Below are 18,364 nucleotides of genomic sequence, written 5' to 3'. Positions count from 1 at the left end.
CGTGCACTCGTCACTGGAGAGCACGCTCGCCTTTCAAAATGGAAGGCATTCCAAGTACATAAATACAAGATAAATAAGTCATTCTTCTGCATGGGAAGGACTGAATCTTTTACCTAGCACATTAGAAATGCTATCCATTGTGTATCTGTAACGTAAAGGCTTATGTGAACACATTGCATTTTATACACACCCCAACTGAAGGAACGTATTTCCTTCTGAAGAGCCCTGATCACTAGTCTGAGAAGTAAACAATTATCTTAGAAGTTACAAAATTCACCATGTTGAAGACTTTGCATTAGCTTTTCTGTTTCCGTTGAGAGCAGAAGAACAAAGCCTAAACTCAGCAGCTGCCCTTGTTGGCCAGATTCCTGTTATGACACAGGCAGTCTCCGGACTTTCATTCCTAAGGAGCCCTGCATTCTGCATGTGTCTTCACAAAGAGGGCAGTGTAACATCTAAACTGAGTAACCAAGAAAAATTACAAAATGTTGTCGGAAGTAGAAGACATCAGCGATCGGAATAGCCGTTCAAGGGAAGAGAGTCACATGGTCACTTGGCTGCAGCCTCTACCTGGCTTCCTGAAGTTTCTTCAGCCACTAATAGGAAGAGTGGAAGTCTGGGGTATTCCTGAGACACTGTAAGACGGGAGACACTTAGAAACTGTTCACTGCCATTGCAGAAAGGTACACTTGAGGCAACAATGATTAAGATGCTTAAAAACGCCACAGCACACCAAAAAGACTCAAGTAGCCCAAGTGGTTCCTAAATCAGTAACTCAGCCCAAACGTGGGGAATCTCTACTGTCACCTAAGCAAGAGTCAAGGCACAGGTGGCAGGCACTTAGTAGAAGGCAAATGGGAGGGGTGGAGGTAGCACATGCAGGTAAATGACAGGTGGCAAGCAACAAGAGACACACGGAAAAGCTTTAATATTAATTTTTGTTTGTTTTGTTTTATGGCTGACCTGACTATAATAATGTGCATCTAGGTCCTCCATTTTGGAGACTTGGAGAAAGTGCTTGGCCTTTGTAGGAAGACAGTTTATTATGTAATTGGACAGGCCAGGGTGGGGTGGGGGAATGCAGGATCAGAAAGAAAGGCAAAATAATATGTATTTAAATAAGAGATCCTCATCATAATTAGACTAAGTAGTCAAGACAAGAATGTGCAGGGTGGATGGGGCGGAGTGAGACAGGACATTTCCCCGTAAAGCGTAGTCTTGGCATGTAAATGAAGACATCTGAAGAAACACACAGGTTTGAAGCAGTTCTAACATTCTATCATAATTAGAAACATTTCAAGAGCCCTGTAATTTCCAATCAAAATTACAGTAATTTCCGATAAGCAAGCCATGATTCATGACAGAATTTTACATTCCACGAGAGATGACGGTGGCCTGACGCGTGACATGCTGGGTACAGCGCTAACATAAACAACTCCATTTAATGTTTAAACAGTACTTGATGTTTAGAATCTCACAATAAAAGAAACATATTATTGTAGAAATTATCACTTTGACAGTGATTGAAGGGTAAGGCAGGCATGCGGCCTATAAAGCTATAATTTTTTACAGTCCACAGCTTGAGTTTAATCATTTTTATATAACATTTCCAAGACATCCCTTAAGTATTCATCCGGCCTACAACTTAAACAGGAACAACATGCTTCTAAAGTAAAACCCCAATTAAGAACCATTATTAATGCAGACCGAGTAAAAGTTTAGGAAAAGCCAAAAAGTATTATGCTATAAATTTCATGTTGTGAGTACTCCCAGAATTGTGTATTCTATCACAAATCAACATCATCAGGATGTTAAATAAAAGGTCATCTAACGATTATGAAAACAGAACTGTGTAATATTTCAAGTTACTAAAATCTTGCCCAAGCCCTTGTGTGCCTCTAAGTCCTACCACAGTGTTACCAAGTCCTTTTGTGAAAGGGAAGAGAATCTTGTACTCTAAGCTTCTAAAACCTGTTCACGGCTCTGGTAAATGGCTAACAGACAATCGTGAGTCTACTCTAAAGGATGACTCTAGTAAACAGTTACCAACATAGCAGAGGCTTATTTAAACAAGAGATCTGGTAATGGGCTCTACGATCTAGCTATTGCTTTTAAATTTGCTTTGAAGAGGTCTGGGACTTCCAGTTTAACTCTATGAAGTCATCAGAGTTGGCCAAGTTTTCTGAGTATAGTGTAGTTCAATCTGTCTTCTATACAACTACAGAAAAACGGAAATCACCAACATGCACGAATGTATGTGGTTGTTTTAAAAGCTCCTGCACCACGGTAGGTAAACTAGCAGCAAAAGAAGCTGTATAGTTCTTTTAGACTAAAACTGAAGGACATCTGAGGGCTAAGGAGACAACAATAATGTACATGTTCTCTGATGAAGCAGCCTAGTAAGCTGTACCCATGACAGTCCACTTGTGCACAATGATTAACCACCTCAGGGCCTCCCTAAGAAACCCTTGGTCTAGAAGCAGCTGCTGGGACCCCACCACGGACATCCCAACACTGCTGTTCAACAGAGTCTTACACAGTACTGGAGGTCGCAACCTCCTGGTCATGCCAACCCACACTGAATACAGACATGTCTTTCGTAGACTGTGCCACAGGCATGGCTGATCAACACTCTAATGCCTGACAGTGGTACTGACCTGGCTTTTTGTGGCAGCAACCTTTGCAAAGAGTGCTTGGGACACTTTAGCACGCTTCATTTCCTGCTGAATCTCGTCATAAATGGAGGCATTGATGTTCATAGTATTGTTCTCTGGTTTCCCATTCCTCTCAGTGGCAAGAGTTGCTGTTTTCACCTACAAAACATTTTGAACATGGCTGTCATTTTTCATTAGCCAAATTGATTCAAAGCTTCTCAGGCTGGGCATCCAAGCTGGGCACCGTGACTCCTTTTATGATCAAGGTGATCAACAGTGCAGTCATTCAACATTAGTTATTGCCCTGAGATCAGATTGCTTAGGTTAAGGATGTCACACTGTCACAGGTGATTGCATCTGTAATGTGATGGCAACTGCCAGATGACAGGAAAAATAATGCCATAAAGTAAGTTTTCTGGAAAAGAGAGGAGCTTCAAGGACTTGAAAACGCTGAACTGTCTCCCAATTGCCTCCCATTTCAGCCCTAACAACGGAAATCCACAATTAGAACTATAATGCACAGTGTTGTCTTCGCTGGGTGCCCAGGGCTAATAGACAGTTACCTCCCCAATAGCTGTTAGATACTATGGCCTTTCTCATTTCAGACTTTTAAAAAATGCCCATCTCTGTTATTTCATTTTAAAATCTTCCATAATAAAGCCATTTACAGAACTGCATATTTAAATCTTCTCCCCATCCATGAGCAGGTAGAAAGCCTTTTGCTCAATTATTGTAAAGGCTGCTTGACTTTCGCACGTGACGTCCAAGCTGCTTTGTCTGGTTATTTCACCTTTTCCTGGCATTGTGCTATGGAACGACTTCCTTTGGACTTACAGAACTAGACAAGAAGAAAATGTTTCTTAAAATGTAGTTACATTTCTGTAAATTATACAAAATATACCATTACAAGTCTATTCAAACTATATAATTACTCAAAAATTTGTACCAAGCCTTTGATAATGGAGGTAAGCAGGAACGGCTAGAAAAATGTTCTTAACCAGCAAAGACTGGGGTTTGGAAACCAAACCTCAGCCTTAAAATCTGATACTATCATTTTTAATTCCAATTTTAATTTTTATCATGCAGTTATATGAAACAGACTTGGACATCTTCTTATAAACAATAATAAGGTGAATTATTTTTTCTAGGAAACTGGCAAAAATGTAATTGAAAACTTAGTTTGGATGCAGCGTTATGCTTCTCAGCCAAGGAAAATCAGGAGTTCACTACTAGGGTCCTCCATGGAGACCACGGTTTCTCTAGAGAGATCATCTTGCAAATAAACTTTGAATAACAGAAAAATAAAGCATGTTAGGATAAATGCACAGATAATACACGTCAAACTGTGGTGTTCCATATTAACTAAACTCTCTTCCCAAAAACACATTGCATGAAAGTGAGCAGAGGCCACTCCAGGAGATTAAGTTCCTGAAAGTAAATACAGGTCCCGCGAAAATGTACTTGAGTCCTTGAAACTTCTGGTTGGAAGCAAAGTCGTTTTCACCTGAATTACTTCCTGGAGACAGGTACATAGTAAGACCCCCTCCTCCATCCCAGCCCCAGCAGCAGAAGGAAAGCATCCTATGGGGCTGTACAATGCTCAGAAGTAGCTAAAACCACCACCTGTTCTCCGCAGGAGTGAAGTGGGGCTCCTTTTCCAGCTTTGGGTCTATACCAGCAAGGGATACATTAAGATTGGAGGTCACTAGGAACCCACAGGGCTGTGAAGCCCTAATCGGCTAAACATCACTTTAGGGGCAGAAGAGTCAACACATTGTGATAAATGGCCTACAAAGTTGCTTTGGTGAGATTTAAAACTTTGTTCTGGGGTGGTCTAGCTCTGTGGCAGAGGGATACATTTGATCACCCCCATGGGGTCCCTTCTATACACCTATTTTTGTCACTGCTTAAATGAAAGAAAAAGCCATTTCAAATGCTTTGAAAATCGAATGTTATGGAAATGGAGGTCCCAAAGTCCATCACACTAGAAGAAAAAACAGTTCTATGGTAGCAAAGTGAGTAGCAACTGGAACAGCACTGGTTAAAAACTTGGGATTTCATCTGGTCTTAACAATTTTCACTCTTCTGTAAAAGTTAAATTGCAGAGTTTAAGTTTCTGTGATTCTGTTTCTAAAATTTTCGTTAGGTTTTCTATAAAGCAATTACAACATGAACCAAGAAGCAAGAATCCTAAATAACAAAAACCAACCAAATACTCATTTCCTCGTTGGGGTGGGGGGAGGAGAAAAGCAGCACTAAAAGAAGAGAATAGAGAAAATGTCTAAAAACATAGTCAGTGCCTGCTGCATTACTCAGTCAAAAGGTATTTAACAGAGCTCTTCATGCTGGCCCAGATAGGCATCTTATCAGAAATAAGCCATTTGAATTCTAGAACCACATTTTTTCCTAAACGCAAGCTATTGCTTAAGAGGAACTGACTTGGGCAGCTTTTCAAAATATGAAGGCTGAATTTTTCCCCAGGTAAAAAATGAAAACAAAAATCTTTTCTACTCCACTCTACTAAGTACTATTTTTGCTCAGTACAAAAAATCTTCTTTAATCCTGGTTTAGCTTTTAATATTATATCATCCATTAAAATTCATAAAGTAGTTCATCCCAGGCAAAACAAACTACTCTTCACTCTTCCCCACAAATAGCACAGGAGGTGAAATAAATGCAGTTGCAATCGGAATGGCTTTTATCAAGGTAGGGCGCACTACTCCGTTATTACTGTGGCGCCAGGGAGCAGTCAGGGATGGGAGCTTCATCCACCCTCCCACGTAGGGGACAGGCGGCAGCACCAGGGCTGCTTTTCCTTTCACTAAAGTTGTGCAGCAGAGCACACATGTGACATGAAAATTCTGGTTTGCTTCTTCACTGATTGCTGAATGCATCATTCTCTCGGGGTTATGAGACTAACACCCTTTGGTCTGGGTGGGTGAGTGAGCAGTACCTGATGCAGGAGACGCTTCTGTAAGATAGGACTCTTATTACACAAAGTTAAAGTGTTATTCTTTTTTAGGAATTATGAAAACAGAGACTGATATTTACTGGCTGGTTTATATGCGAATGTATATTAACCCTCTGAACCACAGCAGGTGTGATCTACCTTAAAACTGGAAACATTGTTATACAGAGGTTAAGTAACTTGCCTCCTGCTCCAGGCTAAGCTCTGAAGTTCGGTTTGCTGAAATCTGGACTTAGTCTCAAAGACTAGGGAGTTATGCGGCACATGTTCTTCTGTGGGGTCTTGTTACTTAGAAAACTTCCTAGAAATCAAGGCATGCAGGGCCTGCGTTCAGAAGCCCTTTGCTGAGTCTAGTTCACTTAGTTGTAAGGTTTAGAAGCTAATGGTTTTATAAAAAATACAAATCATCTAATCCAAATTTATTTTCCAAGGTATGCCTATTTCTCTTCTTAATAATTTTGTGGGCATATTTATGGGTGATGGACAACAGTCCTATATAACACTGCCTTCAGTGTCATGGTTGAACACTTCAGACTTGTCTTTTTTTCATACGAACAATATTACTTTCCAGATCTAGACCTGAAAACGCCTTATCCTTACAAGACGACCATTAAATGGGGCAGTGTCCCCAAGAACATTAATGTTTTCTCAGGAATCCACAAGTAACCGTTCTTCTCATGTACTGAGTCCATGCATATAACTGGACCCAAAGCCAAGATTTGTTGTGAAAAGACAGAACAATACAGGAATACTTATGTATTCCTTATATGGACTTGGTACATTTTCTAATACATTTCTGAGAAACATCACACCTCACTAGGAAAGAAGCTAAAGAATCTCAGGAAGAGATACAAAAGAAGTTTAAGGAATTGTATAATTCACTCAAAAATCACAACTTGTCAAACAGTTCTTATAGAAGTTAAAACTGGAAAAGTAACTCTAAAAGTCAATATGCATTAAAAACACAAATAGCACAAGGCAACAACGAAGGTAGAGGGCTTAGTTTAGGCTTAGTTTAGTTTAATTTTAATAATCATTAAAATCTATTCATAAAAATTCCTCTATTAAAATCACTAGGCAACTTTGTACAACATAGCCAGAAAACAAATCTATAAGGTAGACTAATATGTATTTTCTTATTATGAAAGTTTTAAAAGTGAATTTTCTTTAAGAAACCATAAGTATAATTGTGCCAAGTCATTCCAAATAGATCATTTGTCAAACATTTAACCAGACAATAATCTCGAACATTCCTTCTAATCTAACAACACAAATTCCCATTTTCTCTGACTTCCATCCTTTTCCTATAAACTGTATTTTCATAAAGGAAAATGCAGCAAATTTAATTAGGATTTGGAAACATTAATTAAGATCTTTCACTCAGTATTTTAGTTCTTCTCCTGGTAAAAGGTTAATATTAGTATTCAATAAACTAATGCACGTGAAGGTGCTCAGAACACTGTGAACCATTATCAACTATAAAGGTGTTTTTCCTTTTTCAGTTACAACACGGAACATATGAAAATCTGCTTCTGACAGGTTTGGCCCGGACCCAGTAGAGGACAATGGCCATTCATGGTTGCCTCTACTGGATTACCCAAAAGAGGTCTGCACTAGGAGCACAGCACCATGGCTAGGTCAGTCTTGAGCTTTGTTGCTTCCTGTGGCTGGGTTGTCTCCCGGTAAGAAATGTGTAGGACATCCTTCTGGAGACTATCCAAGGAAGTTCCATTTTAAAGATGACTTCAAATCTAAGTTCCTATTCAATAGTTTAGCTCCTTGGTCTAGGATGCCCCCGGAACACTATAAAATCTTCCCAAAATGTGAGCTACATACTATAGGAGCTGAACAGATTCCAGTCTCCCAGGTTTAGAATTTTTTGGATATCCCATGAGTCACCAAAGAGCTCTCTTCTTTTTACTTTTGATGGGAGTTTTTCCTTTTTTGTTTGTTTTTGTTTTGTTTTCAGAAAAAATCAGAGTTCAAGCCCAAACCCAAGATTTGTCTAAAAAGAGGTTTCAAATCTCTATTTTACAGGATATAAAATGAATGGTGATTTCACAAAGTTTTCTCTGGTAATATACAAGACTGAAGACAGTTTTGCAAGCTTCTCTGTGGTGTTTCCCACCTTTTCCTGCCAGTCTAGTTACCTGGGGTAAGCATATGAACATCTCTTGGGGGTTCCATGTTAACGTCAACTCGATTCAAAACAGTTCTAACTCTCCAAGCCTGACAGCATGCTTTCCCCAACCTACTCACTCTGCAGTCAGATAAACAGGTCATTCTTCTAAATTTAATGTGTTGCTTAAAGGGTAAAATGTAACCAACTGACAGCGAGCACTGTTCTAACACTAAGGAAAAAGTAGGACACACAGACACTCATCTCTGGATTTGGTCAGACAGTCAATAAAACCACACTAGGAGAATACTGAAAGCATCTCACCAAGGAGATATAGTGCCTACCCACTTCATGTTCACCACTGGTTCAACACTCTGACTACCAGCTTGGTTAGTTTTAACCCCTTTTGAAAACAAACAATACAGTGAAGGGTGTCTCACCCAGGAAACCTGAGACTCAGGATAAAGTAAGTGACGTATGTTTTCTATCCCCACATAGCACCGCATATGGTGCCTCTATAAATACACGCACAGGTAAGTATTGAATAGTATTTTAAGAGTGTACAAAAAGAAATATCGCTAAAGAACTAATACAACCTTGGCTCAGAAAACACTCAATGAATAAGGATTAGTGTGATCATATTTAGAAAATAAAATTTCCCAAATTCTACAAAATGAAAGTTGTTTAAGCACGAAATTAAATAAGTGGGCATATTGAAAAGAGAAGACGGCCAGTGCTAAAAGTCATACTGTTATTTTGGAAAGCATTCTAAACACCTCAGAAAAAGAAAGAGTAAAGCCAGGCTAGTGCCCACAGGTGGACAATCACCACCTGGATGGTTCCTATAAAAAAGTAAGGGTATGAACACTGAGAGTTTTAACCTTCTTTATATAATAACCTAAACAAGTCATATACATATTTACAGAGTTCCTAAATCTGTATTTTAGGAAATATTACCAGTCAAACTCAGTAGCTATGAGTAGGCAGGCAGCTTACACATGAACATGGTGACCCTTCTCTCACAAAACAGCGCATCTTACCACAGTCTGCTCCTACAGATGTCAAGACAAACTGAGTTCCATTAAAAATGGGATTTCAGAAATAATTTCTTTAGAATATTCTGTCACCAGTTCAGAAACCTCAATAAGTAGCTGGAGTGAGCATCTAGTCCTCATCTGCAGAATTCCGGAACAGCGCCACGGCTTTCTTACCCCTGGGTGAGCTTCTCCTACACCTCTACACTCAACTTCTCCACTCTGAAACACATGGACTTGTTGTTGATTATTGAGGAAAAGAAATCATCAAAATCTGATTTTGACATTATATTCCATGAAAACTCTGATGTGTTCCATATTCAACTTTTTAAACAATTTTGGAAGTTGATCTTAGTGTAACAGGTTTGTACCTGCCACAAACTAAACATGGAAAGAAATACATCCGCTTGTGGATCTGAACTGTCATCTACTGGTTTACACTGAAAGTTCCTTTCTTGACTTCTCGCAGTAGTTACAGGGAGTTGAGTTAGGACTGACTTTCAAACAGGAATGCACAATAAAGTTAGCTAGAAGGTAGACTCATTTTTCCTTCCTAAAATACGGAACATTTTGAAGAAAATGAAAATGTGCCCATTTCTGGGAATTCAGAGAGAAATCTTTATCAGTCCCATTTAAAGCTGCCTTCAAGAATTGTATTAAACTTAATTATGAAAGATTACAAACGAGATGATATGTAATTGGTACCAGCTGCAGTCCATATTGGAAAGCATAAATATAAATGAAATTATTTATTTTTTATTTAATATTCAAATGGCAGTCCTCAAACTAGTGATAGTAACCAGGCCTTATTATTTCTGTTCTGAGGTGAACAAAATACATCTGTAATAACAGAAGAGGTGGCTACATCACTTCTTCAACCCTCAAGAACCCAAAGACTTGGAACAACACAAGGCAGTTTTTCCCCCTAATTAGGAGTGAACTGTTTTCCATCAAAATTAGTGATTTGGGATGAAATTCTCAAGAAAGTCTATGGAACTTTTAAAAATCTGTATCTATTTATCTAATTTCTTGCCAAGAGTAATCATTAACATTTTTCAGGACAGGAGAAAGAACCACAAGGAAGAGAAGGGGCACCTGGGGGGGACGGCTGGGCGGAGTGCTCAGCAGTGGGGCAGGACCCATGGCCGAGGCAGCGTTCAAGCTCCGTTCCCTCTCATCCTGGTATATCCGGTCTCTTTCGGCTTCTGGCAACTGTAAGAAATTCTGCATAGCCCGAAGGTTTACCAGCAGAGACTGGGATGCAGTCTTGGGGTCCTCTTCCTTTCGGAGGATTTCAGAAAGCAATCCCTGCAGGGGAGGAAAGACACAGGGTGAGCTTGCTCCTTGTTCCAGCCAGGGTATGGGGAGTGTCCTACGCCCTGCCTTCTTCATGCCCTTTAGAAAGTGAGCAGTCAGAGGCCCAGTCTCTACAGGAATATATTAGCTACAGCTGAAGTGGTAGAGAAGAGAGCCTCAATTGTATCCTTGATTTTATTAAGCATCTGCTTTACATATAGCAGAAACTGAAATGGCCTAATTGGTCTCCTTCCTTTGAGTAGCTTAACTTGCCGTGAAATCTTTCCCAGAGAGACGGTGGGGGAAGTTAAGAATACATGAACTCTCCACAGCACAAGAGCACTGATCTGGGCAGTTCTCAAGCTGAGACAAAGGCACAGGGCGACCGAGAGCAGACACAACACCTTTTCTAGAGGAGCGGGCCGAACGTGTGAAGAAGGTACCAGGAAAGGAGCTGCAACACATCACTCAAGGCCACTAAGGCTTTTGTTTATACAGACAATATTCTGTTATTCCTTAGTGTTGAACTAACGAAGTGCCACGGTTGGCCATGTGAATGTGCTGTTTAGAGGAAACGGACAAGCACAAGTGATTTTAGAAGGTTCTGTCCCATACCAATAGGTAACAGGTTGAAAATTTTGAACATCAGAAACCACAAAACAATCCTGAAATACATAACCATTCTTCCACACTGTTAAATTCTGTCCCAGAATTTGACATACTGAAAAGAATATCATCAAATCACTTGAAACCAAAGATCACTATTAGTAACAGCAGAAACTTAGCAACTCCTAGAAACTTCTCTTCAGATGTTTCTCTTCCCTCAGCAATGAAGTAGTAAAATACCTTTCTTTTTCCTCTGGGAGAATTTGTTTATTAAATGGTTGATTTCCTCCTAATGCATTTGAACAGTGTGAAGAAGACATACAAGCAAAGGCTGCTCTGAGCACGTAAGACTCAATAGCTGTGTCTTCCATTTCAAGCCCGTAGTTAACGTGTGGGACACCAAGATGCCCTGCTTCCTTTACCTAGACATATCAGGAGCTCGCAGTAGTCTCAGTCAAGACCTCTGCATTGCCTGACAACCCGCCTCAACCCAACCCGTGGAAATGGTCAAACATGTGCCTTTGAGAGAAGGCAAAACAGACTCGTCAAAGTTTTAATATTTGGGGATTGTTATGGTTTCTTGGAAGTATAAACCTGGTTTTCTTCCAAATTTCTCAAATCAGTGTGCACCATGTTGCCTGATATAGCTTGTGGGTACAGATAGGATAAAAAACACTGTCTCTGTCAAATAAATCACTTGATTTATAAGTTAATGTTTAAGGGGGAAAGAAACCTCCAACAAGCTCTGGGAAATTGAGTCAATCTAAATAAATAATCTCTCAACAGGTCTATTGCAACCAAACCTGGACGTTCTATCTGAGCTTTCACAAGAAATGGTATCTAAGAATTGAGGCCCTTGTCCTTGTGGCCATGATACTAACTAGTACCTGCAGCTGTGTCTACTGAGAACCAAGTCTCTGTCAGCTGAACTCAGATCCAAACCGGCCATTTACACCATGCAGCTTAGTTAACTTGTACTGGGCCAACTAATTAGACTATTTCTGATGTGTCTTATAGAAATGAAGACACTAATCACACACAAAGTCTGTGCCATTGCTCCTGCAAAATATTATATACTTAGAAAACAAACAAACCAACAGCAGCAGCAGAACCTTGGAAGCCAGGCATGGGGACATGCCTGCAATCCCATGCCCGGAAGGCTGAAACAGCCACGACTACATGGTGATACTGTCTCAGAACACGAATAAATAAATAAAGGAAACAAATAAAAGATGTGGCTGGTAAAGCAATATATAGCAATGGTACAGGAACACATAAACAGATGGGAGCACTGAGTGCAAGCAAAACATCACAAAGCCCTCCAGTGCAACAGGACATTTCTGTCACCGTAGCCCAATGCCTTATGCTGAACTTGTTGATAAACACGAAGACAATTACATGGCTATACACTACAGAAATAATAAAGAAAAGGACATGAGAGTATATGCTAGAGGTCACAATGAACTATGACTAACTTTACTACATAATCAAGGCCATGGGCCCTTCCAGGCAAGGCACTTGGGCCTTAGATGTTATTGCCAGTGCTCTGTAAAACACCAGTCTGCAGGAGCCTACTAACTATTCAGTATATTAAAAAACAAATCACGGCAAAAGATACCCTGTATATATTTAGGTTTGTCCTATACCAGAGTACTTGAAATAAAATATTTAAATATCTCAAAAAAAACCCACAAAGGAACATAGTCTATCTCTCTATTATAGATGCTCCACAGCGGAGAACTACAGTGAGAGAAACAAACAAACAAACAAACAAACCCAGAACCAGAAGCCAGAAGCCCCTTCTTTCAAGTCCTGCAAGCACAGCACTAAGGAGAAAACCTGGTGTGAAGTCAGCGCACCTTCCCATCCAAGCAAACACGAGTGCTCCCTCTGCGGAACCCTTTCCAAATCCAGTCATCCCTTGGAGGGGATGCTAGTCTCTCCTGGACTGTGCCGATTCCCTACAGTGTTCAAAGAGCTGCACAGCAGTCAGTGTGGACAGTCCACTGGTTCAGAACTTGGTTCATTTTTTTTTTTTTTTTTTTTTGGCCCAGAGCTTTTAATGAGGGGAGTGCCCCCTGGTGGAATTGCCTGAAAATATTGTCAGAAACTGTATGAATAGTGTTAATTTTAAAAATTACTTAAGAGTAATGTAGAATAATCTGGATGCAGATAAGGACCACTAGAGCCGGACACTAGACTGCATTTCTTGCCCTCTTCAGACTGTTGAGCGGCTGATGAATTCAATATAGATATAGTTCCTTTCCCTGTTTTATAAAGGTCAAATATATGCAGCCACGCCAGGGAAGGTCAAGGCCACTTGTATTATTTCCTCATGACTGACTAATACAATATCACTACCAACAACCCACCATAGTAAAGGAACAGTACACAAAGGCCTGCAACATCACAGAACTGGCTGAGGTTCTGAATTCAGGTTCAGCCATTTCGTGTGCCATGGGTGCTCAATAAACTCACTGATCTTAACTGGGCAAAATCATCAGTAACCTTGTTTCTAAAAAGAATTCAAAAACTTGTGTGCTATGAAGGGAGTTCCCAACACGTCATGAATATCAATTTTCCTGGAAGTTAGAAGCTGTCCTTCCTTGGTAGTTCACATCTCGCAAATGATTAGATAGATGTGTGTTGTACACAGAAAAACACACCATTATTCTGCATTGTCATTACTTAGTGGTGAAGTGAGAGCTCTGATTTTTTTCAATTAAAGAATTCATTTACTGGTAAATTCCTAAACCTCTCCTTTTCACATTCCAACAAGAGTTATACAAGTTATTACAAGTAAAATTCATTAGTAATTGTAAAAGAAAGAAAAAACCTTCAACAAATATTATCAGTACTTCCAAAAACTCATTATGAATTCTCTAAAACAGCAGATAAGTAAAAGAGACGGCCAATCTGAACAAAAAGCCTGCCTGGCCTCCAGCTTGTCTCCTCTTTGAACATAATCACCGATTAAAATAGATTGTATCAGCACCATGGAACTTCAAAGCCCTCAGAAAGAAAAAAGAAATTATTTGAGGAAACCTCTCTCCTAAAGAGAAACACAGAATATTCTCCAGGCTACCTGCCTGTTTGGGGAGTTCCTGATCACATGTCCAGGTGAAAGACTATTTCCAAACTCCACCTGCTCGTGGACTCATGCCAAGCAAGTTATAAGTAGATACATTCATCTCTGTCCCTTGGTAGGCTCATCAAGAGCTGTCACGTCAGGTAATGGTACCTTTTTACCTTTTAGTCAATAATGCTATGGACAGTGGACTTTCTTAAATTACACTGAAGAATTATAGGAACACAGTAGCGATTTTTGTTATACTTAAGCAGGCGAATTTCTCTCCACCACATAATTCACAGAACTCAAATTCAATAAAACATTATATGACGGTCCATTACTGCTTTCAGTTTTGAATAATCCATCTTCATTCTTTATTTTACTGGAAAATAAAATGTGCCAAAGACAGGAGGGAGGAGGAAGAAGGAGAAGCCACTGAGCAGGAAATACATTTTCTTGTATCACAACCTTTAGATGACAGTATCCCAGAAAGGTGAGCTAGAAAGTAGAAGTATAAACGCACTGGCATTCACTTCGGCCACAGGTCTCCATTAAAAAGACATCAGCAGATCTAAGTGAACGAATGGCATGTGCTAAAAGCTACTCTCTTCAGTACCAAGTAAAAACATGACCATCATTCAGAAAGGGAAGATTCCCTAAAACAAGTAATTTTATAAATTTTACCATAAATTTTCAGAAATGGTAGACTTTTTTAACGTCAATGTTGACAGTCTTGAGAGGATTATCGTTTAATTTGGGAAGCCCTTTTAAGATGATGAGGAGATTCTCATGAGTTAAAACAGGAAATCCAGGGCTTAAAGCTACTCAGAGCTGTCAATGATTGAAATAATTCTCCGTTCCTAACCATGCCACCTATCACACCAATGTATTACCATAGTGTGCACAGGGCGCAGCGTCTGTCTCCTCTACCCAACAGAACTGTGACTTTTCATGCACATATTTGACGGTAATGTCTGAACCCCAGGCTGGAAGCGCTCACTGAAATACGCGCACCCCGAGCTGTGCTCCGTGGCTGCAGAGCTCTCGGCTACATATGCATCAGCATGTGTATTTTCGTACTCCACACTCACACCCTACTCTCACTCTGCACCTGCTTTTATTGAAATGCATACACTCTGAAATAAACACACTACATGCATTCATATGAATGTATAATCACTGAACTAAATGCAGCTGCGTGTGGGTGCTTGTATGTGATTTTTAAGTATGACCACTAAAAAATACATACATGCTTTAGTGGGCAAAAGCTGGCTCTCAATGAACATCTAAATATCCACACAAAACAACCTATATTTAAATAAATAAATGAATAAATAGGCAGTTCTAAACGAGGCCCAGTATCTCCCACTGAGAAATACCAATTACTACTACATAAAGGGTTAAAGTTAAACCTGTTTATCAAGAAATATTTCTGGATAGTGATTTTTTTTCTCTAAATTTCCCATTTAAAAAGTGGTACCTGGGTGAAAGTATGCCATGCTTCGATGCTCAGAAAATGAACTCACTGATGCCATGTGAACCACAGAGAACCGCCTTTTTGAAGACACTAATTCATAGGACAAGGGAAATTCACCACTTACTGTAATAAAACCTACAGATAACCACAAAGGCTCTGTGTGAGAAGCAAGGACAGACTGGGCATCGCCCAGCCGCAGTGAGGATGTGTGTGGAGCCCTCCCTTATTCTTCACACTCACCGAACACACAGCCTAGTGCTTTAGCACACAACCATTTGCTCACTTTTTCAAGGGCTTATCAGTAAATCTACAGTCTGTGTCTGTGTCAGTGTGGTCTTTGTCTGAAGGCTTTAATTGAATTCAACAAACATTATCCGACTCTTACGTAGAGCCCCAGTTTTTGGCCCAGGACTAAGCATTACCAGTAATTACTGTATTTACAAGTCAGAATTTCTAGAGGGTGGCCTCTGATTCACTGATTTTTTTTTTATTATTATTGGCCCCAACTGAACTAAATGGTCATATTAAATTTGCTAGCTAATAATGAACAGTTTTAAAGCTGTAAAGACACAGACTTCATGAAAATACAAAGTTGTAACCTAAGACAATCCAGTGTAAAAATCACTCTTTTAAAACCAGAACAAGAGCGAAGAGAAAGGCAGGTGGAGAGCCTGAGAACAAGCTCTGTAAGACCCACCAGGTATGACCCTCAGTCTAGCCAGGGCAGCCAAACCCAGGGCAGCTGGCACCCTCCCAGGCTCAGCGACTCTGCCAACAAGGAATAACACTAAATTATTTTTGTACCAGAATTTTATTCCTAGGATCATGTAATAAACATATTTGAGTCAGGCAAAGACAGGGGGGAGGGAGGAATAAACAAACATGTAAAAACAAGAAAACTGAAAAGACATTATTGTCTCAAATTTTAGTGTGCCTTAGCTAAAAATAAGCACCATACACATTATATTAGTCTCTAAACAAAACAAAGAAAAACTTATAAATACTAAAGATACTATCCTTGAGAGAAGATTGTGTCTCACAGGAATTCGCCCAGGAGGTAAACGGTGTAACCTGGGGCATTTGTAGACCTCAAAAGGAAGTCTAAATTGAATATTCAACTAATGCTTACAGACCAACCCAGCACAAGGTTATACAGATAGTAGTGAAAGGCCACCAAGCCACACCCATTCCCCCCACTGTAGACACCTAGTTATCTATAGTGTGATAAGAGATTTTATGGTGCTCAAATGTTTACTTTCTGGACTCACAACAAACACAAAACCCCTGCTATCTCTGGTGTGAGGTGAAGTCTGTGTAAATTAATGCAGGACTCTGGACAAAGGGCAAAGGGCACCAGAAGGAGAGGATCTTAGAAGTGTGGTCAAGCCACACAATGTGTACACAAAGGGCCATAAAAAAATCACACTTTGGCTGGGCAGCAGAGGTGGTGGCCCATGCCTTTAATCCCAGCACTAGGGAGGCAGAGGCAGGAGAATCTCTGTGAATTCAAGGCCAGTCTGGTCTACAGAGCAAGTTCTAGGACATACACAGAGAAACCCTGTCTCAAACAACAAAACAAAAAGAAAAGAAAAGAAAGAAAGGAAGGACAGACAGAAAGAAAAGAAGACAGACTACACTTTGTAAAAAACATAAAACTCTACTACAAAAATGGGGGAAACCAAAGGAGGTGTGGAGAACAGGAGCAAATCACGGAAGAAGGCAAGCTAAGAAATGTCTGCAGAATTAAATTAAACCACTATTAAGCTGCACAGTATCAAAAAAGGTTGAAGAACTTCAACAAAACACATTAATATATTTAAGTTTCGCATGAACAAAAACACGGAAAAAGACCTATGGTAGACACTTCACCTTCTGTCACTAGCAGCTACCATCCCATGACGAGAACACAGACAATGCCAGTGTGCACTGGAAGGGACACAGCAACAGGCACCACCACAATGGTAACAGAGGTGAACGCAGAGGAGAACATGAGCACGGAAGCGAAGGAAGGAGGAGGAGGCAGAACAACACTGACCTGAGTTCTGTTAAAAGCCACGCGTGCAAACACTGCCTGGGAGATTCCCGCTCGTTTCAGCTCGTCCCGCACCCACTGGTAGATTTCTGAAGAGACCTCCGTGTTCGTTGAAACCTGCTGCTCCAAAGGCTTATTCATGGACCTACTGACAGGGGGAGGGTGGTTCAAGTACTGCTGGTTTAAGGACTGCTGGGCTAGGAGTCTGTTCACGGCATACTGCTGGTTAAGCAGCTGGGCCATCACCAGCTGTTGGTTGACCAGCTGAGGACTGATAGGTGTTGACACAAGCCCAGGGTGCAGGTTCGGAAGAGGGGTCCGGACAGAGGGCTGGCTGCCATGGGAGAGCTGTGCAGGAGATGGCGGCTGCTCAGCTGTGTTCCCTGGGACTGGCTGCTGGCCAAAGTTGACATGGTTGGTGCCTTGCTGGGACAGTTCAGACAGACTATCCATTTCAACTAAAGTGGACAAAAAGGAAAATCAGGTTCAGACAGCAACGAAGAAAATTTCTGATCACTTCCTAATAAAAGAAATATAAAGAAATCAGCAAGCAAACAGCACACTGAGGAGTAATGATGCCAAGATAATTTCAGGACACGACTTTCTGGGCCATCACTGTGTTCTCCTCTGCAGACGATTCGATACTCTTCGTGTAGAACAACACTCCTTCCGCTGTTCTGACCTTAGAGTTAATGCAGTGCTTCTCAGCCTCTGGGTCAAGACCTCCTTGGCAAACTGTTGTTGCCAAAATTATTTATGATTCATAACAGTAGCAAAATTACAGTTATGAAGTAGCAACAAAAATAATTTATGGTTGGGGATCACTGTAATATGAGGAACTGTATTAAGGGGTTGAAGCATTAGGAAGGTTGAGAACCACTGATTTAAGACATAAAATCTACTATAAACACATTTTTAATGTTTGCTTTGAAATCAAACTATTACTGGTTCTTAGTGGTGCTCATAACTAACGGCTGTTTCTTTTAAGATGGCCTCAAAAACATTGCTCGCTTAATGGCAACAAGAAACTGTGAGCTAAATTAAAAGCAAATAACTAAGCCATGACTAAAAAACAACTAGAGAAAAAATTGCAAACACTTCCGTATTA

At 40.3% G+C, this 18,364-nt stretch overlaps 1 protein-coding gene across 4 annotated transcripts in view; it reads right to left on the bottom strand.

Moving 5' to 3' along the window:
- The window catches only part of Satb1 (SATB homeobox 1), a 90,637-nt gene that overhangs the window by 26,667 nt on the left and 45,606 nt on the right, over nucleotides 1-18,364 (bottom strand). For all 4 annotated transcript variants that reach the window (XM_038343306.1, XM_038343309.1, XM_038343307.1 and 1 more), the window contains 3 exons: nucleotides 17,260-17,714; nucleotides 9,871-10,083; nucleotides 2,658-2,813 (listed from right to left, as the gene is read on the bottom strand). In XM_038343306.1, coding sequence (XP_038199234.1) covers nucleotides 2,658-2,813; nucleotides 9,871-10,083; nucleotides 17,260-17,714 — 824 coding nt within the window. The remainder of the gene's footprint in view (nucleotides 1-2,657; nucleotides 2,814-9,870; nucleotides 10,084-17,259; nucleotides 17,715-18,364) is intronic.

This window comes from Arvicola amphibius, chromosome 9 (assembly GCF_903992535.2).
Source record: "Arvicola amphibius chromosome 9, mArvAmp1.2, whole genome shotgun sequence".
NCBI lineage: Eukaryota > Metazoa > Chordata > Mammalia > Rodentia > Cricetidae > Arvicola > Arvicola amphibius.
This window is presented reverse-complemented; position numbering and strand designations above follow the sequence as displayed.